General features: G+C 39.0%; 1 protein-coding gene across 1 annotated transcript; it reads right to left on the minus strand.

Annotated features, from left to right (window-relative positions):
- Positions 1-517: 517 nt before the first annotated feature.
- Positions 518-16558, minus strand: LOC149302523 (cytochrome c oxidase subunit 4 isoform 1, mitochondrial-like). The gene is made up of 3 exons (XM_089482218.1): positions 16366-16558; positions 15523-15657; positions 518-651 (listed from the first exon to the last, which is right to left on the minus strand). Exons 1-3 carry the CDS (start codon positions 16556-16558, stop codon positions 518-520), a joined length of 462 nt encoding a protein of 153 aa, XP_089338344.1.
- Positions 16559-24419: the final 7861 nt, after the last annotated feature.

Genomic DNA, 24419 nt, shown 5'->3' on the forward strand with positions numbered 1-24419 from the left:
GTAGCTGCATATTAGCCATTTGTAGCTGTTTTTTCCTAGCCCAATGTTCTAGATAAACACCCTGACTCCATATCATATTGTCTCTGGTTTAGTCTTAATCCCCCAGCTGGACAGCAAGGAATTGAGTGGCATTTCTATTAAGTATCAGCTCAATTTGCTGTCTGAGCAGGAAAAGTCAACCAAAACATCATGATTGACAACAATGGCAACCTCCAGATCCACAGATAAGAGATGTTTATTGGCACAAAATGACACTTTGCTTTCAGTGTTAACTTACACTACTGCATACAGCACGGTCAAGGAGAAAAATTTGTTGTTTTCCCCCCATGTTGATTAATGATTTGAACACTGTCAAGAGTTGATAATGCCTAAAATAATAATGCTTACTTGTAAAGGTAGTTATGCTTCTTTTTTTGATCGGCACATTGATGAATATCACATATTTTCAATAACAAATTCAAATATGACTTACAGAAATATCATTTTTATTGAATATAGAAAGATTATACACAAAGTGCTATTTCCAACACTTGTTCTCATAGTCCCATTTAGATGAGAAGCCAGTGACAGGATTCACTCTCATGTCAATCATTCTCTTGGACTGCACTTCTATCCATTCCTTGGAGAGGGTTATAGGAACAGGGCCATACACTGAGAAGAAAAACACAAAAAAGTTATATTCTGAAGAATAAAGGCGACCCAATTCCAACATATTCATATAATCTCAGTGCTGCTACACGCAGAACCATACATATGGGTCCCTGGGGTGGAGCATTGGCCCACCCTGCTCTCCAATCGCTCCACCCCAGGGACCCATATGTATGATCTGCATAGCACCTGTACCCAAATGCCATGCTAATCATCTGTCTGGGGTTAACAGCCTCACACTAGGAATTACATTTCTGCACACTCTCATCTTCAAGCTTCTTGAACATCTTGACAATATCCAGCTATTTCTCGATTCCAAGTTCTAACTTGATTCTACTGTCGACACTGAAAGTACTTTTAATAAAGCAACTAATAATAATTGACTCACTGCAAAATGGATGACTAACAAATCTGTGCTACTCCTTTTGGACCTTTCTGCCACCTTCGACACTGTGGACCATCTACTTCTTTTTCAAACCCTTCACAATCTTGGTCTCTGTGACACTGTTCTTTCTTGGTTGTCAATCTAACTGCACTTTCAGTGTCCTCTTTTCAGGTAACTCATCCCCTCTCATTTGGCTTAACCCAAGGCTGAATTATAAACACCTTCTGTTCTCACTTTACACTGTCTCACTTGGCAAACTACTTTTGCCCTTTGCCAACCTGGATGTTGAAGACACTCAGATCTACCTTTCTTCCTCTGACCTCTATCACTAACTTTTCGATTATTTCACTAATTGCCTTAGCTCTTTTTCTAACTGAATATCAACACTATTCCCAAGATCCAACCTCTCTTAAACTCTCATTTCCATCCCTCATCACTAACATTAATTTGACAGCCTCAATGCGAATTGTGTGAAGACAAGAGGAGAGTTGGATAACTCAGGGTAGGGAATTCTAAGGGATACATACTCCAAGTTATCAATGTCTACAGCTCTTCAAAACATACTTCTTTAGGGTAAACTATCAACTGGCAAGTTAGTTCCCCTCTTCCCATGTACAACAGCCTCACCTTTCCAAGCCTCACTTCTGCTGTCTGGTAACTTCTATCATGCCATCTTACTCTTCAGTCCCTTTTTACATATGTCTTGTGATATTATTTATTAAGTAAAATTTGTGTGGATGATCAAACACTTGCACTTTCACTCCTTGTGTAATTTACCCCCACCTCCTTCTAGACAGTAACCTCTTTTGGGCAAGGCCCTCCTCCACCTTTTGCTTCCAAATTGTTATGTGGAGCTTGATGGTGTTACAAAAATCAATACTTCACATTAACCCCATAAGGACAATGGGCTGCCCCTAAACCCATTGAAAGCAATGCATTTTGAGTCTCTTCCGTATAACTACACTATATTAGCAACAATGAGAATATAATAAGGATAAAAAAACTTCACAATTTCTCTTCAATTTGTTGTCTGTAGCAGAAAATAAACTAAAATTGCCACCAAACTACAGCATAATTACATCTAAACATTCTGTGTGATTTGGTTGCTTTCAAACTAGTGAGTACAAGTGAGGAACTATACAAATTATGAACGAATGTAAAATTAAGGTAATTCTGTAGTAAAGTGGTTTCTGAAAAGGGAAGAACAACAGAGCTGCATTCCCAAAAAGATTTATCTATAGTTGTCACTAAAGTAGACCCATGCAGACTAAAGGACATTTTTGTTTAATACAAAATAAGTGCACCAACATGGATATTTAGTTCTTTGTGTACTGCTTAGTAGAATAAAGGCCACATCGAAAAGCAGATTATTACAGTTTAAAAGAGATTTACATTATACTACGGTTTCCCATACTGCCTTTTTTGAGTAACATTCACTGTATATCCACACACTTAATCGACTTTGTCACATCTGTCTTGCATAGAATTATTAATTATCAAGGTTTTCAACAATTTAAAAACAGTTACAATCCCTTGAAACAAGTACAATTCAAATGAATCTGTTAAATGTTTGGGACAAGCGTGTAAAGCATTAAAATGAATGTATTCAAGCGGAAGGTGGCTTTATGTTTGATGGATTCACTTTCTCAACAAGTGACCTAATATGTAAATTAATGAATACAATAAAGAATCACTGATTTGCATGCAAAACAGCAAAGGAAAAGTTGCCTAAAACTGAAGTAACAAAAAGATAAAACGGCCCTAATAGATTTTTGTAGTTACACCAAAATAGTTTGATAGGTTACTTTAGGTTCTGATACTTCTACTCGCCAATGAACAGATTCTGCTGGGAGCCAGGTTATGAAATTACAAGAAATCTTGTTAAACCTAGGACAGTTGGCAGGTTTGGGTATATAATCAACCGTTGAAGTTTACATTTATTGCATATTTTATCTCAACATTTAAATGACTGGAAATCACACTTAGCTAGCCCCCAAGGCAGGGGGCAGTCAAAGCCTGGGCCAGGCCACTCTAAGAGGCGGAACTTAGAGTGGCCTGGCCCAGGCAGAACCCGCTAAGTTCCACCTCTTAGAGTGGCCTGGCCCAGGCAGAACCCGCTAAGAGGCGGAAGGTAGGAATGGAATGTGTGAGAGAGTGAAGTTTGATTGATAGAGTGCGGTATGCCGGAGTGGGTATGTTTTAGTGTAAGTATGTGTGTCAGAGGGGATGTGTGAATTACAGTAAGTGTATATGTGTTTGTGAGTGTATAGGATAGCTACTGGGAGGCAGTAAATGCTTCCGGGCCAGAAGGTGAGAGCCCTTCCCTGCTGCTCAGCCTCACAAAGAGTCAGAGCAGGTTGTCACATCCAAGTTACAGCCACCACCATTTCCAGAATGGGTATAATCCGGTATGGAATTTTATTATCATAAGTAAGTTACATGTCGCAGCCAAGATATATTTCATATCATTTGTGTATAGGATTTTAATGACCACAGGGTTTGCAGTTTTCAGGCTCATGTACCTGAGTCTAATGTTGTTAATGAAGCTTACAAAGCAAAAGATAACATTCCTCTGCAAGGATCAAATAATAAAGCACGCATTCCAGAAAACAACCTGAGAGCTATTTAGCTATAAAACTAGATTTGTAGTCTAAAGTGCCAAATTTTTCCACATAGTTCATTTTTTTCTTCATTAACAGTTAATTCTATTGTCTTTGTTTTTTAGCTCTTTGCAGTATTTTTTTATTATTATTATTACATTTATTCAATTTTTTTGGTATATTATAGTGGTTCTTTAAGAAATGCCGAGATAGTTTTCATTGAGACAACAAACCAGATGGTGTTTTCAGCTGCACTAATGGAACAGATGAGTTTTTTTTCCAGTGCTTAACTCGTTGGCATTATGGTGCATTAATGATTAAGGAGTTTATCTGCATATCATCTTTTGGGTTTATTTAGGAAACCAACAGCTTTATCCAGAGGCACTGTAACATCATGGTTAGTTTTTAATTGAATGATAAATCTCTATTTAAAAATACATTTTTTCTAGAAAATTCTGTTTTTTTTCTGATATGAATTACAAATTAGGGGTTTGCAGGAGATCTGAATGAGTATTTACACTTTGTAAACTATAAACAAGTCTCCTTTCTGAGGGTAATAAATAAATTACAGATAATAAAGAATTCATAATTACAAGAGCTGTATGTAGTTTGGCAGGTTAAGCACATTCCTATATTCCTTTCAATATGATTTCTTTTCAGTCAAATTCAAACAATAGACAGGGTTAAAACACAGAAGAGATCACTTCCTTCCAATAATTACCAGACTGATTTAAACTATTTAGTGATGAACTTACATTTACTTTGTTAACTTAATAAATAAAATTTTTGCCAAGTTATGCTAAAACAAAAAATTACTTTATATTCCTTGTAGGATGTGGTCAGGATTGCCCATTGATGTCAATGGGCGGTCCTGCTGATGTCAGTGGAGCGGTCCTGCTGATGTTGGGGACATTCCCGCTGATGTCAACTGTAAGTGGTTTTATTGTGAGTCAGTAACAACAGCACGCCCACAAAGCGGTAGACCACGCACACTCACTCACAGAGTGCGTAAGCACTCGGCGCATAAAAATCACCTGTCCTGTATGGCATCGCTAACTACAGAGTTCCTCCAAAATTGCCTTTTGGCCACATCAGCACAAGTGCTGTAAATCGTGAGTTTTATGAAATGGGTTTCCATGGCTGTGCTGCCAGCTGGAAGTCTGAAGGACAAATCTGAGTTTGGAGGATGACAGGGGAACACTACCTACCTTAATGCATAGTACCTAGTATAACGTTTGGTGGCAGAGGGATAATGGTCCAGAGCTGTTTTGGGGGGTTTGAGCTAGGCCTCTTAGTACAAGTGAAGGTTAATGTTAATGCTACATTTTAGACAATTGAATGCTTCCAACTTTGTGGAAAATGTCCAAAGACACACTCCCAGATATTGTGGAAAACATTCCCAACTAGAGCGGAGGCTGTTTTAGCCGCAAAGGGGGGTAACGCCATATTAATGACCATGGTTTTAGATTGGGATGTCCAAAAATCTTATATAGGAGTGATGGTCAAGTGTCCACATACGTTTGGTCATTTCATAAATTGACGCTCATTTGTTTTCTTCTTGCTAAATCTACAGTGTTCATCAGCATTTTCTTTGATATTTATGTTCAGTTATATAGTATGTATACTATGTTCTACCTTTGCATTTATTCCTTTATTTTTTTAACCAGTTTATAAATGCTTTCCCGTCATTATCCCTCCAAAGTGTGTATAGTTTGTGTTGCCTGCCCACACTTTCATATAACTGAGAGTTAAAACCTCTGGAACAGCCAGATGTCACTTTAAAGAGGCCAGAATGTATGGGACAGAAATGAACAGGAAGAACAAAAAGATGGGAATAATATGTAATTTTGGCAGTTATAAAGGAAATTTGTTGAAAAAAATTAAGTTGTTGGCAGGTGTTCATTGGTGACAAGGGTGGTTTCTTGTGCAACGCAGACACTAACACCAGCCCTTTTTTTTATCTCTGCTGTCAGTTTAACTGACAAAAAGCGGCTTGCTTTAACAAGGGAAAGTAATTCATAGAAACAGCAGCCTTAAATCAGTTTCCCAGGGAAGCAGCGGGGACATACAAGACACATTTTATGGAACACCTCAGCTGACCTCTCCTTACTGACTTCCTTGTACAGTTCACTGTGTTTTGTTATTTTAATGTCAGTAACAAAAATATAATAATTCCCCTTGCTGTATGTTTAAAATTTTGGTGAATTTTGATGACTACAAAAGAGAGTCACACAACAGTTAAATGTCTTCTTTCTTCCTTTCTATAATATATATTTTTATGTTTTATAAGATGCTGAACAATAGATTTAAGGATTTATTTCATGCAAACATTTAGAACAATTGTAGATAAGCAAATGAGAAATGCTCAAGCAACTGTAGAAATGCTCAGTCCAACAGGCATGCCATTGAAATGGGCAAGGTCCTGGGTCTCCTGTTTCCAGCACTAATGCTTTATTCCAAAGAACACTCAGCTTGTCTCAGACTTTGAGCAGTGTAAGGATGTGTGAAATCACACACTGCTTTTGCTCACAAGCTATCATGAATTGTAGTTAACTTGCCAGGACAATGGAACATAATGAGCAGAATCTTTAGGTGCTTGTGATTTGTTCAATGGTGTAAGTACTTCTCATTCCCTGGTCACCCTACCTGACTTCACCAAGCTAGTCAGTGCCAGCTTTGTATCCAAACAGCTTGTCTATGCCATCCAAGCCGCAGACAAGCTTCCCTGTATCCCGCTCCCTCCATGCAGACTACATAAGCATGCTAGAAATGGATGTGATGCCACTTCCTGCATGCTGCATCAGACAGCATGCAGGGAAAGAGTGTGAGAGATCATCCAATTGTATAGGGGCAGTCATAGGGATAGCATGGGCCTACTAGAGGTGCGAGCCCAGTCGCAGCTGCAACCCCTGTGACCATGATTGTTACTCTCCTGCTCCCTGACAATTAGTTAGCTTCAGCAAGGTGTAGATGTGGTTAAAATTGTTTTAGCAGCCCCACTGCTCTGTTTTAACTGTCCCTGCTGCACCCATAACCATACATTGTTCAAGGTTTACAGTGGGCCAAAAAAAGTATTTAGTTAGCCACCAATTGTGCAAGTTCTCCCACTTAAAAAGATGAGAGAGGCCTGTAATTTTCACCATAGGTACACTTCAACTATGAGAGACAGAATGGGGGGAAAAATACAGGAAATCACATTGTAGGATTTCTAATGAATTCATTGGTAAATTCCTCGGTAAAATAAGTATTTGGGCACCTACAAAACAAGCAAGATATCTGGCTCTCACAGACCTGTAACATCTTCTTTAAGAGTCTCTTCTGTCCTCCACTCGTTACCTGTATTAATGGCACCTGTTTGAACTTGTTATCAGTATAAAAGACACCTGTCCACAACCTAAAACAGTCACACTCCGAACCCCACTATGGCCAAGACCAAAGAGCTGTCGAAGGACACCAGAAACAAAATTATAGACCTGCACCAGGCTGGGAAGACTGAATCTGCAATAGGCAAGCAGCTTGGTGTGAAGCAATCAACTGTGGGAGCAATTATTCAAAAATGGAAGACATACAGGCCCAATAATAATCTCCCTCAATCTGGGGCTCCATGCAAGATCTCACCCCGTGGTGTCAAAATGATCACAAAAACGGTGAGTAAAAATCCCAGAACCACACGGGGGGACCTAGTGAATGACCTGCAGACAGATGGGACCAAAGTAACAAAGGCTACCATCAGTAACACACTACGCCGCCAGGGACTCAAATTATGCAGTGTCAGACGTGTCCCCCTGCTTAAGCCAGTACATTTCCGGGCCCGTCTGAAGTATGCTAGAGAGCATTTGGATGATCCAGAAGAGGATTGGGTCATATGGTCAGATGAAACCAAGGTAAAACGTTTTGGTAGAAGTTCAACTCGTCGTGTTTGGAGGAGAAAGAATGGTGAGTTGCATCCAAAGAACACCATACCTACGTTGAAGCATGGAGGTGGAAACATCATGCTTTGGGGCTGTTTTTCTGCAAAAGGATCAGGACGACTGATCCGTGTAAAGGAAAGAATGAATGGGGCCATGTATCGTGAGATTTTGAGTGAAAACCTCCTTCCATCAGCAAGGGCATTGAAGATGAAACGTGGCTGGGTCTTTCAGCATGACAATGATCCCAAACACCCCGCCCGGGCAACGAAGGAGTGGCTTCGTAAGACGCATTTCAAGGACCTGAAGTGGCCTAGCCAGTCTCCAGATCTCAACTCCATAGAAAACCTTTGGAGGGAGTTGAAAGTCCGTGTTTCCCAGCGACAGCCCCAAAACATCACTGCTCTAGAGGAGATCTGCATGGAGGAATGGTCCAAAATACCAACAGTGTGTGAAAACCATGCGAAGACTTACAGAAAACGTTTGACCTCTGTCATTGCCAACAAAGGGTATATAACAAAGTATTGATATGAACATTTGTTATTGACCAAATACTTATTTTCCACCATAATTTGCAAATAAATTCTTTAAAAATCAGACAATGTGATTTATGGACTTTGTTGTCTCATTCTGTCTCTCATAGTTGAAGTGTACCTATGGTGAAAATTATAGGTCTCTCGCATCTTTGTAAGTGGGAGAACTTGCACAAATGGTGGCTGACTAAATACTTTTTTGCCCCACTGTATATATTACATCTTCTGTTATCTGCCTTCAACTGCACCTTATGAACTTTGGGATCTGTTTAGTGTAACACCAATCTGGGACCAAAGTTTCCTTATGTTTCTTATAGGTTTGTTGGGTGTCCTTAAGGGAGAGATGTCAATGGTTGGAAGACGGAGCGTGGCAACACCTTTATTTATACAATTAAAATATTAAGCCCTTCTGGGAAGGGGTATGACATAATATAATATAATAAATAATAAAAACAGTCAACAGCCTACAGCACAGTGTTATTGCAGCATATTCTTACGCTAATGATTGCTGATTACGGCAAGTGGTAATCACTGCTGAAAGTCATCATGTGTAGCCTTAACAAATCCTGTTACATATACGGTGAAAATATTTCTGTTCTCAGCTACAAGTGCATAATTGTGTGATCCCAACATAATACTACATATACAACGAGACAGCACTATGAGTTGAATTCCTTTTTGACATCATACACTATATTATTACTTATTATTAGCCGTATGTTTTAAAGCAATTGAGTAATCATTCCCTGTCACATAAATTGAAAAGTATAATATAAAGCATTTGAGTGCAGTTGTTTAAAGCCTGACTTCTGCATACAAATTTGGAATATGTGGTAGAATTAGCTAAAGATTTTGAGATTTTTCACAGCAAAAGAAGTTTTTCATGTTATTCTATGGAACCTATGTTCATAACTGTCATTGCATGGTACATGCTACAGAAAAGAAAAAATATATATATTTCACTTGATTCATCACAATTTAGTACACCTCATTTTAGCTGGTTTTATCCATATGGGATAAAACCAGAGAGGTTATGCCTTGCATGGCTTGAATTTTATTTACTAACAATATCTGGGCACATTCTGTAAGTTTGAATGGAATTGTAATATTGTTTTAACATGTATGTGTTGTATTAGCTTAACCATAAACATGGCAATGTTTTCATGGCGGTGTGTGCCAAGGTATTTGCTTTGTGAACAAAACAATAATGTTCTTTGTTGCTGAGTAGTTGTAGATTTCAGTTTAAAACCCTAATATAAAGGAATTTCTTATTTTAGCCTTCATTTATGTAATAATAAGCATACTTCCCTATTTTGCAGTGCTCAAAATATACCACTATTAGGTAGAAGTGGGATTAATGAGTTGGACATATTTTCAATATTTGTGAAGAAATCCGATTGTCCACCCATGTTTCAGCCAAGTCAGTACTGCTCCAATCATCCTGTATTTTCCATGTCCTATACATAACACACTCACCTTGTTTTGTTAGCTTTAACCAAAAACATGGCAATGTTTTATGACACTATGTGCCAAGGTATTTGCTTCGTTGACCAATCACATTCTTTATTTTTTGTCTTTCTGTGTATCACCTGACCTAACCATACATAGCACGTCTATGCAGAACAATCTAACTCTCCTGTTTCACTTCCCTGTCAACTGACTAGACTGTAAGCTCGCAGGAGCAGCGCCCTCTTCTCCTTATGTACCAGTTTGTTATTGTGTGTGATTTATCCTACCAACTCTAATTGTAAAGCACTACGGAATCTGTTGGCACTATATACGTAAATGTAATTACATAGCCATTACACATAATTTAAGGCATTGTTTAAACATTGTATAGAACCTGACATTTATTTTCGCCTTGGAATGTGCATGTTATTTAGACGTGTGCAGATACTACCTTGGTGATAAGATTAGCATACCTCATTTACAAGAATAAAAACAGAATACAGCAATAAAAAAGAAGCAATTGTCCCACGCAATTTGAACTGTAATAACTACATAAAGGTTGATACCTGTTTATTTTTTTGTAAAGTCTTCTGCATATTTTGCTAGTTTCTTTAGCTACTTACAATTCTGAAAGAGGCATTAATTTCAGGTAGGTTATGAGTGGTCTGGTATCATGCAAGGTTTTTTTAATTCTGATTTACATTTCCAACAGTTCCCATATCTGCTGTGGAAAAGAGTAGGAAATTATGCAAACATTTCCTTGTCCTTGTGACTCCTTGGTAGCAGTGAGCAAATGTGCTGCAATATGATGTCATACCACGGTTTCCTTAGTCACTGCTCTTGCAGACAGAAAGGGGAGGCACACATCTCGGTATGCCCTTTATCTAGACAGACTGCAGGAAGAGTGTAGTATTTGATGTGTTCCAGAGAAACTATTATTGAAAATAATATCCGCTGTATAAGGCAAAAGGTGACAATTTTTTACCTTATTTGCATGTGCCTACCCAGAATCCCTTGTGGTTGTGGCAGCACCATGAGATTTCTGAGGGAAAAACAAGCCTTCTGGCTCGTCTGGTGTCTGTAGATGAGTGTTTAATAATGCTTCTACTACCCCCTTAATTTTAGTGGAAGGGTTTTCCATCACCCTTACCCACCATAACTTACTCAAAAGGTTAATGTAATAATATCTCTTTCTCTCCCTATATATTTTGTGATAAGGTGCATCCACCCTAGGTTTTGGAGGGTTTGGTATGATATGTAGCCCCAGAGGGTAGTATGTGTTGTGCCACATACCGCTAAGAGTATACATGGGCCCCTGGGGTGGAACATACGGAGAGTAGGGTGGGCCGGTGCTCTACCCCACAGTTTACATACACCTGGAGTGTAAGAGAATCCAGGCCAGGAGTTCAGGCTCACTCCAAAGCACTGGTCAGTTGTAAGTGATTAGCTGCAGTGACTGCAATAAAGCCTTGCCTGATTAACAGAAAGGAGAGTTTTTGTTTGAGGCCTGGAAGCAGCAAGGCTTGCTATGCACTAAAGAGGCAATCTAAAAGGTTGGTGAACCTACATTTTGTTTAGTTTAGACCCTGCTTAGTAAGAGACATATATGTTTGTTAGTAAGAGCTTAGATGAGCTAGGCTTTTGTTTGTAGGGTTTTTGTTTTGGATGTATGATTCTGTTAACAACTGTGGATGTGGAGCGATAATAAACTGTGGCTGATTAATTCACCAAGACTGTGGCTTTAATACCCTAGAGCAGGGGTGTCCAAGTTTTTTCTGCAGTGGGCCACTTCATCAGAATTGTATACGTGCGCGGGCCGCACTCATTTTTCACTGTGACAAAAAATATGGCCTTTAATAAAATATGCAGATTAAAATAAAGTAAAATGACACAAAACCTTTACTCTTCCTCTCACTGATTTCTGGGCCTTGAAAGTTTTGCGACTACAAATTCAGGATTCCCTAGATTTATTCTAGGGATGAACTAAAATGAAAATTCTGGACCAAAACATTCAGGGTTCACTTAGCCAAAACCGAAAATGACCCCCACCTTTAAAAATAATAATAAAAACTCACATGTTTAATAAAAGTAGGTAACACACAATTGGACAAAATTAGCAATATGACTTGGCATGATAGGAGTGTGATTGCTAACAGCAATCACACTCCTATCATACCCAGGCAACCAGTAAATGCTGGTACCTAGGCATGATGGGACTGTGCTCGCTGTGATTGCTGTTAGCAATCACACTCCTATCATGCCAAGTCAGCCAGTACATGCTGGTACAGGGTGGCTGTAAGTGATGTGCAGACCCCATACTGCTGGCAGCATCACTACACAAGGGGGGCAGCTAGCTAGGTTTCAGCATGTACTGGCTGACTTGGCATGATAGGAGTGTGATTGCTAACAGTAGTCACAGTCCCATCATGCCTAGGTTCCAGCACTTATACATCCATCCAGTAAATGCTGGAACCTAGGCATGATGGGACTGTGATTGCTGTTAGCAATCACACTCCTATCATGCCAAGTCAGCCAATACACGCTGGTACAGGGTGGCTGTAAGTGATGTGCAGACCCCATACTGCTGGCAGCATCAATACACAAGGGGGGCAGCTAGCCAGGTTTCAGCATGTACTGGCTGACTTGGCATGATAGGAGTGTGATTGCTAACAGCAATCACAGTCCCATCATGCCTAGGTTCCAGCACTTACACATCCATCCAGTAAATGCTGGAGCCTAGGCATTATGGGACTGTGATTGCTGTTAGCAATCACACTCCTATCATGCCAAGTCAGCCAGTACATGCTGGTACAGGGTGGCTGTAAGTGCAGACCCCATACTGCTGTTAGCAATCACACTCCTATCATGCCAAGTCAGCCAGTACATGCTGGTACAGGGTGGCTGTAAGTGCAGACCCCATACTGCTGGCAGCATCACTACACAAGGGGGGCAGCTGGCCAGGTTTCAGCATGTACTGGCTGACTTGGCATGATAGGAGTGTGATTCCTACCAGCAATCACGGTCCCATCATGCCTAGGTTCCAGCACTTACACATCCATGCTATCACACACACACACTCATTTATTCATATAATCATTCATTCACAGATTAATTCCCTCAATCACACACACTCATTCAAACACCCTCCCCACCCCCTTACCTGCACTGCAGCTCCTCGATGCCGCTCACAGACTTCAGCAGGGGGCGCGGCCTCCCTCTGCCTTCTCTGCTAAAGCACAGAGGAAGTAGGATGTCACGTGAACTCCGCTTCCTCTGTGCAGTCCAGAAGACCCTCCCACAAGTAAGTAGCAGGGCTTGAGGTGAGGCTCGCGTAAGATCGGTTGCCCTGGCTGCCGATCTTACGCGGGCCGCACCTCGAGGTCTCGCAGGCCGCATTTGACTTGGTACCCTGTGTGGGTGCAGGATCACAATATATTGAGAAGAATCAAATCCAAAAACTCCCCAGCTGCAATGGATTTTTCCCCGTTTTCCCACCAATTTGAAAAATAAACTTTGATCCATCAGACCATCTTTCAGAGGGGTCAATGCCACCTTGCCCTTGACTGTAGGTCAGTTATGTATTCATGTAGGTTGTTGCCCTAGACCGGACACAGGGCACTGTCCCTAGAACTTACCTCAAGCATGTAATATTCAAATGGTCCACCTCAGAAGGACATGCTTGGGCAAATATAGTACGTAAGGTGTGCCAACAAGACATATAACTCTATAGTATAAACAGGACAGCTACAAAGGAGATCTCCCAAACCAGACTAATGAGCAGTGACATACTGGGGAGCCTGATCACCCAATAAGGCTATCTCCATCTGTAATGTGGCACAGAGAGTACCACTTCCAGTTATAGCCAGAGTACAGATGCCTGCGATGAAAAGTGTAGAAACTATTTTTCCAGTCCATCAAAGAGTGCCCGCATAATATGCTTAAAAAATAAGTATTTTAGAGAAGTGAAGATTTTAATCACTTGTCTATGCAAGTCATGTGGACATAGCATCATCAAATCCAGAAATAAAAAAGTGGCAAAACACAGATCATTTTAAGGTCATCACAAAACAAGTTCCCCATCTGGAGATCTGACCTTGTTTGGAATCAGACACCCACACTATTTGACCAAATGTATGTGGATACCCCTCCTAATTATATGGTTTAGAAGTTTCAGCCACACTGAATGGCTCAGCCACGAACAGTTATAAAATGTTATCATAAAAAGTAGGTCTTGATTATTACAGCATGTAGTAACGAGACGAGCCAGATAAGAGTATGTATCGTAACTTTATCAATCTATATTTTTCATTAGCAAGGTCATAGCGTTAGAAAATATACCCTGAGAAGAATGTGAGCAGCATATTAAACACAATGTATAATCCCTTCTTATAATAATTAGGAAAATGGAGCACTTTGATAATGGATTCTCTAAATCTGAGCGCCGCCTTGGAAAAGTCAAGATGTAATCTTTGTTGCCCTCTAGTGTCCAAACACACATCAGCAAACTAGCTTAATAAATTAAACATCTACACTAGAGGTTTGACGTTTCAGTTACATAACTTAATGTAGGTCACAGTGGGGAAGAATATCATCATTTATGCTGTTAAAGGGACATTTGTAGGTGTGTGATAAGTGTTAAATAACTAATAAATATTCAAAACGATGTAATCTAACATCACACTTGCAAAATGGAAAACATCTTCACACATTTTGCAACTTGTTAAGAACATTTCAAAATATAAGTAACCACATATTCTAGGTACATTCTACGTGATAATGAAAAGGGGTATTTCTTGGAACAGATCTAGTAGGGAACGTGTCTTTGAAATATTATTTAATATTCTACAGGACAGTGAGTACTAAACAAAATGAATCTCATACTTTCTGATCTATTGATATGTTGTAGACGATTAACCATTTAAACCCTACTAGTGAGCGTATCATACCGGGACACTAATCAGGCTGTAGAAGAACCACAAAATTTAGGACCACTGGTTGCTAAAGCATATTTGTGCATTTTTAACTTGAGGAAGATCTTTTCTTCCATTTATTTTAGACTGTGAAGACCCTGTCTCTAGCTCTGCTCTTCAAACAGTAACAACGTGGGGCAGTCTTACGAGAACACTGCTTATGTACTTGGTGTCATATGCACATCACATTATATCAGACACAATAGCACTGCATATTAGAAATAAAGATCTCTGCCTGCATCAGGGCCTGTGTGAAGTAAACATGACAATGAGCTGTTCTGACCATTTCATACTTTTTAACTGGTAAAATTATTGTTTCCAGCAATAATGTATAATGTATGCTTACCTATTCTACACCATACTGTTTTTAATATCTGATACTATATGATTACATATATGAAGAACATGTCAACCTTCCAGTAATAACCACAGTTCTAAATATCACATGTGGACAGAAGTTTTTCTGGTTAAAAAGATATCAGAAAGAGCTGTAAACCGAACCCAAGGAGAGAAAAAAACCAACCAGACATACAAAATTATCAACTCATACTGGAAAATGTGGAAAAATAATACACAAGGTGGGGGCGACCTCATACACTCCTTACCAGATCTCACTTGAGCAATCCCTATCTTTTTTTCTTTCTAAAGGAAGGCTAATAATGAAAATAAAAATTGATACCATCCTTTTAATCAGGGCTGGATTTCAGCAAGGTTAAACCAACTTGACAATCTTATTCCTTTTTAGGGGCACCTGAAAAGGGTTGTAATTGGGAAACATCCATATCTTTCCCCACAATCAACTAGATAATTTAGTGTTCTCCTTGGCTCCCATCAATACTCAGTGCTGCTCGGACATCACCAGTGGTGCAAGCAAGGAATCTTTATCTATGCAATGGCGAGTGATGGCCCCAAATTATTTGCCCAGATACCTTTTGCTTTGAAAGTCAACCCTACTTTCAACCGCTACAATCATAGAGTTTTCACATTTCTTCCCTAATGTAAGCAAAGGAAATATCGGTCACAACTAACCATATGTGCGGTGCCACCAGAGGTACAATCCACTGAATGCCAGGAAGTACATCACACCCCCTACAATCGTTTTCCACTCTGCTCCTGATCCGGCGTTCATCTCCTCGTAAGACTGACAGAAGCTCACCCGATATACTGCAAAATGCAATGGCATTAGAAGATAACAAAACTTCTCATCTATGTTGAAATATGTTCATATGTATGCTAAGGGCGACTGGTGGTAACTGATACAGCATATTTCATATACTGTTTGATATCTGTTTGCCATTACCTTTTGAAAATTATGTTAGTGTAAAATCTCCACTAGTGGGCGCTAACCTTTCATGAATATTGCAAAAAAGAATACAACATAAATAATACAGTAATGGAGCATGCCACACCAGTATAGTTCCAGACCATAAGATCGTTTTATAACCAGAACATATCATTTTAATTGTATTTCTGTAAAATATGTTATATGGCAGCAGTGAAATGTTCATGGAATCACTCATAATGTCACCTATTTGAATAAAGTATGGCATATAAAATGTGTCTAGTTAATGTTAAATGAATATTTAAAAGTGGGAATTCTAAAGTTGTTTCTTTGATTTACATGAATGTTAAGGTGAGCGAGAACATTTGCAGGGTCACTACACTTCACACACTACTATAATTATTAATTATTAATTATCTGATAATCACAACTGGGGATTTTCTTTTTAGTATTGTATTTAGTATTGTTACAAAAGCCACTTGGTTGCCACCATTAGCACATCAGTACAATGTAAAGAGTCTCAGCGTCAGCTCTCAGGTGCGTTGGAAAGTACTTGGCATGAAAGTAATAGCAGATCTTGCTTTACTTACATGCCAGTTTCTCTTCTTTGGTTAGCTGGTTCCAGGGCCCAGATTCCTTCACCTTCAGTGCTTTCTGCTCCGGGGTCAGTTCAGTTATAAATGGCACGTCGGGTAGTGGGTACTCACGGCGGTCACAATACATAGGTTTGGTAAAATCAACAGGAGTGTTACTGGGAACACCTGAGGGTAACATACAAGTCATTAGGGGCGATAGACGAAAACGGTTTCTTTGTGAGAATATTAGTACGAGGAATCTGGTGAGTATCCTATACTTTATACACAGTGGAAGAGACTTGTCATCATATTTTCCTCAACATGTAATGAAACCTGAAAATAGGGTAGAAAAAAAGGGAAATGCTATGGGACACCATGCTTTACTTAGTATCTGGGACCCATAGTCTTCCAAAGAATGTACATCAATCTAGTAATGGATATGACAACTGTTCTGGCTATTTTTTATACCAAAGGTGCAGCTGTAAAATTTGTAACCTTTGTCTTGTTTTTAACAATTAACTTTTACATTTGCAATAACTGTGGCAGTTGCGTGTAGACAACTAGGTTTATGATAATTCCTTGAGTTTATTACTCTTTATATGGATAATAAACACAACTTGTAAAAAAAACCCCCATACCTTTACACAGAATTTTGTCTCATCCTTAATTTTTACCAACAATTGCAAAGCCCAACATTGAAAATGAATGAGTCCTTGAAATGTATTTAATATTAACTTTATGTTCTCTGAATTCAAATGATTATTCCTTCATTCTCCATTTTTTATTCTGGTAGCCTTTTGCAAAGATCTCGTAGTAGAGAGGAGTAGAGTTTGGGAGAGGAGGGTATTTTTCTCAAAAGCTATACTGAATGAACAGTTATGGTTAAATATCTATGGGTGACAGTTGCCATTTAAGTTAGCATCCTCTGATAAGCTCCCTATGAATAAAATAATTTAATATTACTAGAAATCCCTGTGACTCAGCCACTGCCCTTATCCTTACTGTGGGCAAAAAAAGATATTTGTTTTCATAAAATCAACTTAAGAGACTTAAAAATGTCACCACTTCTTGGAAACAAACCTGTACCTTTCAACGACTGAGTTTTTTTTTTTATAGAACTACTTTAAAGGACCATTATTAATTATGCATATCATTCACTACAGCAGATGGAAATAATGCTCATTTTGGTAGAATGAGGAGACAATGGTTGAATGCTTAGTGAATTTTAAAAAGGAATGTCTGCAAGCCATGCAGTCAAAACTAGGATCACAAATATATATTTATATGTTTTATACACTACATATAGTGTTATTTAGTGTTGTGTTATATTTCTTTTAAATAAACTGTTCCAAAGGTCTTACTCTATCATCAAGTGACCTTGGAATATATCCAGCATTCAGTCCACCAGTGCCAGAAGGTAAGTTTCATGAATTGCTTGAATGTAAAATTACATTAATTTTCCTCAAATTATCCATAATTATGGTGATTTAGTTAAATGGGCTCTTCGGTGTTCAAAAAAGGTTCATTCTTTTAATTCCCAGTCTATTACTAAAGAAAATATATAAGCAAAGCTAAATGAGTGATCTTGTGAAGATGTTGGGCCATCAAAATGCACAGAAAGCGTCTCAAAGCTCTTCAATTTAATGTGCTTCCTATGATTAGTTTTTTGTGAACCAAATATATCCAATTAGCTAAGGTAATGATGATAATAATATACAGGCTCCATAAACTATGATCCTCGCTGGCATGAGTGCAACAACTGATCGTTTCATAAGAGGAAGCATTATGGTACAGTCTGGGATTCAATGGACAATTAGACTCGATTGATTGAAATTATCCTTTATTTTGTAAACAAGAGAAACAATTCTTGTAATGTTTTTTTGTTATTTTTAATTTATATTTTTAAAGCCTATGATCCCATTGTATGGAGATTGGGAAAAAAAAAGATTAGAAAAAAAAATACAGTATAAACTGTTTGCTTTGGGGTATTTTAAGGTGATGTTACACACAACTGCACTTTATATAAGTCAATAATTTATAGGAAAAATATTCCTAACACTCTGACCCACTATCACACCTGGCAAATGCTAGTCGACATTTTTCTTGGATGCTGGATTCTGGAATGAGCGGCCGCTGGCTGGATATGCCCCACCGCACGCTGCATGACTATAAAAGTGTATCATGAAGTGCCATTACCAGGGAGCCTCCTCACCCCAAGTCCAGCATTGTTTAAAGTTGACAATTTTGTTAAATTAAAAAACATTTTTTTACTTTTTATATTGTTTCCACAAAACAAAATATATATATAACACATAACACAGAGCAGCAAAAAAGTCCTGCCTCATCTTTAATTGTGCCCCCTCTCTGCCTCTAACCATGCCTTCAAACAAAGGTGTACTGCTTTGGGCACATATGCATTTAGGTTAGCAAATTACTGAGTAGCTCTCACATTCTCTCAGAACCATTAGCTTCTTATATATAATTACGGTATATAAGAGATAAGGCTAAAATCTGAAGCTACTGTAATTATTACAACTTTATCTCACTAAACTAGAAATTGATTTTGGGCTACCTTGGGACTATTCATTTTTTTGTTTTTCTTCTTCAAGGCAGCAATGATTGTCAGAAGACAGCAGGGGACATGAAAACAACGCAGCTTTTATGGTTTCGTCTTGCAATGTTAGCTGTGGTGTTTCTGAAATACAACACACTAGATTGGTGATGCAAAGGTTCTTATGGCATGGTACTATAGATCAAAGATTTCATATCCTGCTGTGAAGGATGCTAACTAAACAATTGTTTAGTGCAAACCATGTCAGAGCCCAATGGTGCTGCTCACTCATCTTTACTGCTGGTCTCTTAGCGTGCTATACAAAAAACAGCCAGACAAGTGGCATAATTATATTTGGTTTAGGCCTACGGCAGCACCACCAGCTGTCCCCTACATGCTGCCATCTTTACTACGGGGTGTCAGGATACAATGTCATATACTGGTGCTACACTTTTTAAGGAGGTGTGGTGCCTTTTAGAAGGAAATTATGGAGGAGTGTTGCTACATGGAGCCTGATCATCTTAATAGGGTGCCCTGGACTTTTCCCCTAGGCGAGAATACCACTGGTCAAGAATGTAAATTTAGCAATCTGCCACATGAATCCATTGGGTAGCTACAGGCGCGTGGTTTATTGGATATTGGCCTTAAAGTCTCTAGGCTGATTTTAATCCTGAGTCTGGCACTGCCTGTATGTATTTACTGTATGTATAGCTCTGTAGAGTGGTCTCCATAGTATCACTCTATAGAGCATGGCAGCGCAGCCAAGTCAGCCAGTATTTCATTATAAGTGACCGATACGTCAAAAGAAAATTACTTATCTGTTCCATTAAATATAACTGCAAGGAACATTCATGAACAACGGGATGGAAATATTATAGAACAACAGTGTGTGAAATAATACAAAAACAAGAGTAAAAGCTTTAGATGTGATTTAAGATGTTTAGATGAGATACATTCAGAAGGCAGATACCCCATGAACCTCTTGGCAGTCCTGTCAACAATCAGAATAATCAAGGGGATGTGCAGTTGCAGATACCGAAAGCTTGAATAATGGTACTAGACCTAGAAAGTGTTCTACAAGAGCTGGAATACACATAGAACATTCTCACTATTCTCACCCCTTCCCAAATCGATGGATTGCCTGACATCCACAAGCTGAAATGTCTGTCCTCTCACGTACTGTGTTGGTAGGGACTGCTGTCAAGGAGTAGGATTTCTTACTGGGCTTCCATGATCCCCAACACAGATATATCCCAGTAATATGACAAATATATATTTTTGCATGCAAATGTTTTAAATAGAGTAATTCTAGTAAGTAAGGTCTTAAAAAGTATTTTTGTGTTTTATTTCGGTTTACTACAGCAGCTTAGTCAGATATAGTTATGTAATAATGTATTGTTATAATGTTATGACTAATATTTAATTTCAGTTTAATTTATTTGCATAATTTTTGTAAGAATAATACATTTTTTAATAATACCTTTTAAGAGGAAAAAACCACAGAACACTTTAATTCCTATAGGCACTGTATCATCATAGTATGAGATGTAGACAGGTAGAATTTTCCCGTTCGAGGCGGACTCATTAAATGATTAAACTTAGTAAATTTGTCACATCTTACCATATCCTTTAGTAGCAGGCAGGGTGCTAGTGGTAGACAAGCTTCTCCAGGCAATGGACCTGCTTCCTTTTACGGAACGTGCAACAGTGGATAACATCTGGAAAAATTTAAATCCATCAATATATATTGTTAGTCGGTGCCATATAAATTGGTAAACGTACACTAATACAGCATGTGTCTCTGTGTGTGAAAGAATGGCAATTTATTGGTTACCCTGTTTTGTTTTATAGACGTGATACATTCCAATGGACACATTAAAGGGACACTCTGGTGTCCCAGGCAGCCCCCTAAACAAATGATGCATATGAAAGTATTTTGTAAGAACTTTCATATGCATTATTAAAAGATGGAAAAAGGCATGTATTTTACTCAATGGGAGTGTTTTCTGCGCACATGAATGGGGTTTCAATAGACCCCAGCACATAGTGCTTGTTTCAACCAGTGCTGGAGCTGGCGGGTGGTAAAGATATCAAGTGCCAGAACACATCTCCTGCACGTAAAAGAGCTGGATGGCAGAATGACATCATGCACATTTAAAGGTATTATATGCATTAACGCGCATTCGTGTTTCCTTTTAAATATCCACCTGTTTAATTTACAGTTAAACCGTACTTGTAACTGCCCTTTCTGAATTAACTTACAATAGGAGTTGGTCTTCTACTGTGGAACCACAATAGATGAAAGCATGTCAGAGATTTCAAACACAGGTGAGAAGAGACCTTAATAGTCTTGAAAGCTTGCAATCCATTATATATCAGTAAGCCAATAAAGGTATCAACTTTATCAAATAGATGTCATAATATGGTAGACATGACTGGATTTATTAGGCATATCATGAACTTGCCAACATTATAATTTTAAATGTATTTATTGTTATTTTTTATTTATATAGCTCCAACAATGTACACAGTTCTACTTACACAACATATATTCAAGGGGAATGAAAAAACTAGAATTGACAGACTAGGACAAACCTGATACATTAGGTGAAGAGGGCCCTGCTCGCAAGCTTACACTCTAGAGAGAATGGGGTGAAGAAAAACCTAAGGTATGGATAGTGTGGGGGTTGTATTAGTGGCAAGTAAGATCTAACTACAGAAGTGGGTTTTGAGTATTGAGAGAGAGGGTGAAAGCTTGAGGTTTGGTGGAAGTGAGTCCCAGGGGGTATAGGGCAGACCAAATTAAGTCTTGTAAGCGGCAAAAGGAAGATGTCATAATTAAGGAGGAAACCCTTGATGCTAGGAATGTACAGATTAAGTAGGGGAGTATTTTGTTATGAGGACAGAAATGTATGGGAAAGCATTATAAGATCACAGAGGAAGAGATGCAGAATTGTCAAACTGTTAGCCCTGATGCAAATAACCACATTTTGACTAATGTCTAATTTGAGGTTCAATAAACTGGCTTTGTTTTCATTAAATTCCCTGTTTTAAGTGAGTAATCTCAAAAAAACACAATGGTTTATAGAAGCAGTCGGAAATAAAAGTTATTATGGGGACCTTGTAGAGGCTGGGATTTACATGTGAAAAATATGATTGTAGTGCCATGCTTGCTCCATGGAGATTATGGCCCAGTGTGGCATACTGGAGAACACTTTTGTGGTCACACTGGTCGTAGTTATAAAAGGACAAGTCGTATACACCGCAGTTTGATGACAGAACAACTACACAGAATACCAGCATACAGATCAAATCCTGCAAATAAGTTCATTAATAAAATATGGGAGTTTAGTACTGTTTTTTTGCCAAAGCACATAAACTCAACTACCACATCAAAGCACCCCATGGGAGTTACAAAAGTATTGTTCTTAAACTACCATTTAATGGCTAGACTTCCACACCAAGTGAATATCTCTTATAAGAAAGAGATAATTGGTTGAGGTATATTTAGTAATTTTGTATTAGCTAAATTAAACTGTTAATTCCTTTTTAATCACGAGTAATCAGGGTGTCCTGCCATTTCATGTTAGTTCTTAGTGGTAAACAACTAAAATGTACTATACTGGTTACATAACTAGTCAATAACACACTGAGATTTATATTGACAGACGTGTATGAATAATGAGTGTTTGATCGGAGCTAAATATTATCTAGAAGTTGTTTTCTGCAAATACAGATTTGGAGTGAGGCTCTTCTGGACATTTACTAATAACTTAGGGAGTGTCAGGAAACTTCTGCCTATGAATTCTTAAAGCCGAACTAATAAGTTTGGCCAATGTATTGTACTGGATCAGTTTGGAGCCTACTGGTAGAGACAGGGTGTGTGCTCACATCAGACTTAAGAGTGGCGGGATATGGCCGGGGAGTGGGTGGACCAAATGCCAAGCCAGATTACCCAGTTAGCTCCCTTATGGACATATTGATAGGTCCAATGAAACAGGCCTGGACTTCCCCCTGTCAGCAGAAGCCAGCATCACTGGTGAGTGCTGGTATACCCTTACGGTTTCAATGGCCAGTCATGCAATCTGGCATTTGTTTTGGGCAATTGTCAGTGCTGACACCCACCTGAAAAACAGAGAAACATAGAGACCCAGAAGGGTCTATCCAAAGTGATGAGATCTCTGATCACTTTCTCTGATGCTGATCACAGGAAAAAAAGAAACACATCCCCCTATATCTTTCACCCCTACAACTAGATGTTAGACAATTACTTTAAAAAACACATTCACTACCCCTCAAACCTCAAATGCCACAAAAGACAAAACAATATAGGAATGTATGGGATGGATGTGGCTTTTAGAACATAAAAGCAATGAGGGAATGTTGCTGAACATTATTTGGGTTAATGTTTAGCAGTGGCACCTACTCTGTAGAAGAAATACCGTAATAAGTGAGATGTGTTTTTACTATTTTAATAGAGGTTTTTTTTCTGACTGTCCTGGTTGTCATTGGAGGCAGTGAATACGTGACCGGACCGTACCGTTTATGGATTTCCATGGATTAAATAAAAGGGTTGGGAAAAAACAGAGTTAAATGGAAAAAAGGGGAGGCAAACCCCTAACAAGCATATAAATACAGATTTTGGACTGCTGCTGAAATAAGTACATAAAACTAAACTCGTAAACAAGTTATAGCATTTGCGGCATGTATTTGCAGGGCAGGGCTAGGCTGAAGAAACAAGAGTCAAAATTAATTTTATGTGATTGTGACACAAAATCATCGTGTAAGGCAAGTTCTGGGTAGATATACAGGAAATGTCCAAATTGGGGAAAGCGAAGACGGTATTATTCTCTTCTAAATGATATACAGCACAGCCCCGGAGGGAGAGAAATGGACGCAGGGGCCCATGACTGGGGGGGCCTGGGCTGCCCTTCCTCTCCTCCCCCACTTTCACCTTTTGCACTTTATAGTTAGCTATACTAATCTGCCTAGCTATATGTAAATCGTCTGATTAGGGGGTCACTCGGGGTTGGTCAGCAGCCCCTGGTGACACCCCCCCCATAATATGGGCTATAAATTTGTCTCCCTACAGGGTAGGGCATTACTCTTTAATTGCCTTTTGTCAAGAAATATTCCCTCCCACCCTTCCCTTTTGTGTTTGTTTCTATTGTGTAGGTTTTATGCTGGCATGGTGCTAGAGCTACTCACCTTTAGGGGTGGTTGGCTCGTGGTGCACAAGCCTTCGGGCTTAAGTGCAAGACACTCCTTGGGCTAAGGGCCCTTGAGATTCCTATTGGTGCCACGGGCTGACGGGCAAGGGACGCCGTCAATCACAAACCCAATTTGTGTGTGTCTTTATTGTGATTATGGGAGGAGGGGAAAAAGGGGACTGCCAGGTAGGCCCTCCTCCAGTCAAGGCATGTAGTATTTCAGTGCCAATGTAATATGTCGGTGGCAATACCTGCTTATCCCTATCACTCTTAAAGATATGAGTGACCTATGTGTAGGTTGAGACGAC

The sequence above is a fragment of the Sceloporus occidentalis genome, unplaced genomic scaffold, assembly GCF_023333645.1.
Source record: "Sceloporus occidentalis isolate IW3139 unplaced genomic scaffold, rSceOcc1.0.p SCAF_18, whole genome shotgun sequence".
In the NCBI taxonomy this organism is placed as follows: Eukaryota; Metazoa; Chordata; class Lepidosauria; order Squamata; family Phrynosomatidae; genus Sceloporus; species Sceloporus occidentalis.

Coding starts and splice junctions, on each gene's coding strand:
- LOC149302523 (XM_089482218.1), bottom strand. CDS start 16,558: ATGACTTGTATGTTACCCTCAGGTGTTCCCAGTAACACTCCTGTTGAT. Junction 15,658..16,365: donor CAAAGAAGAGAAACTGGCAT/GTAAGTAAAGCA, acceptor TGCATTTTGCAG/TATATCGGGTGAGCTTCTGT. Junction 652..15,522: donor CTGGTGGCACCGCACATATG/GTTAGTTGTGAC, acceptor TTTTCTTCTCAG/TGTATGGCCCTGTTCCTATA.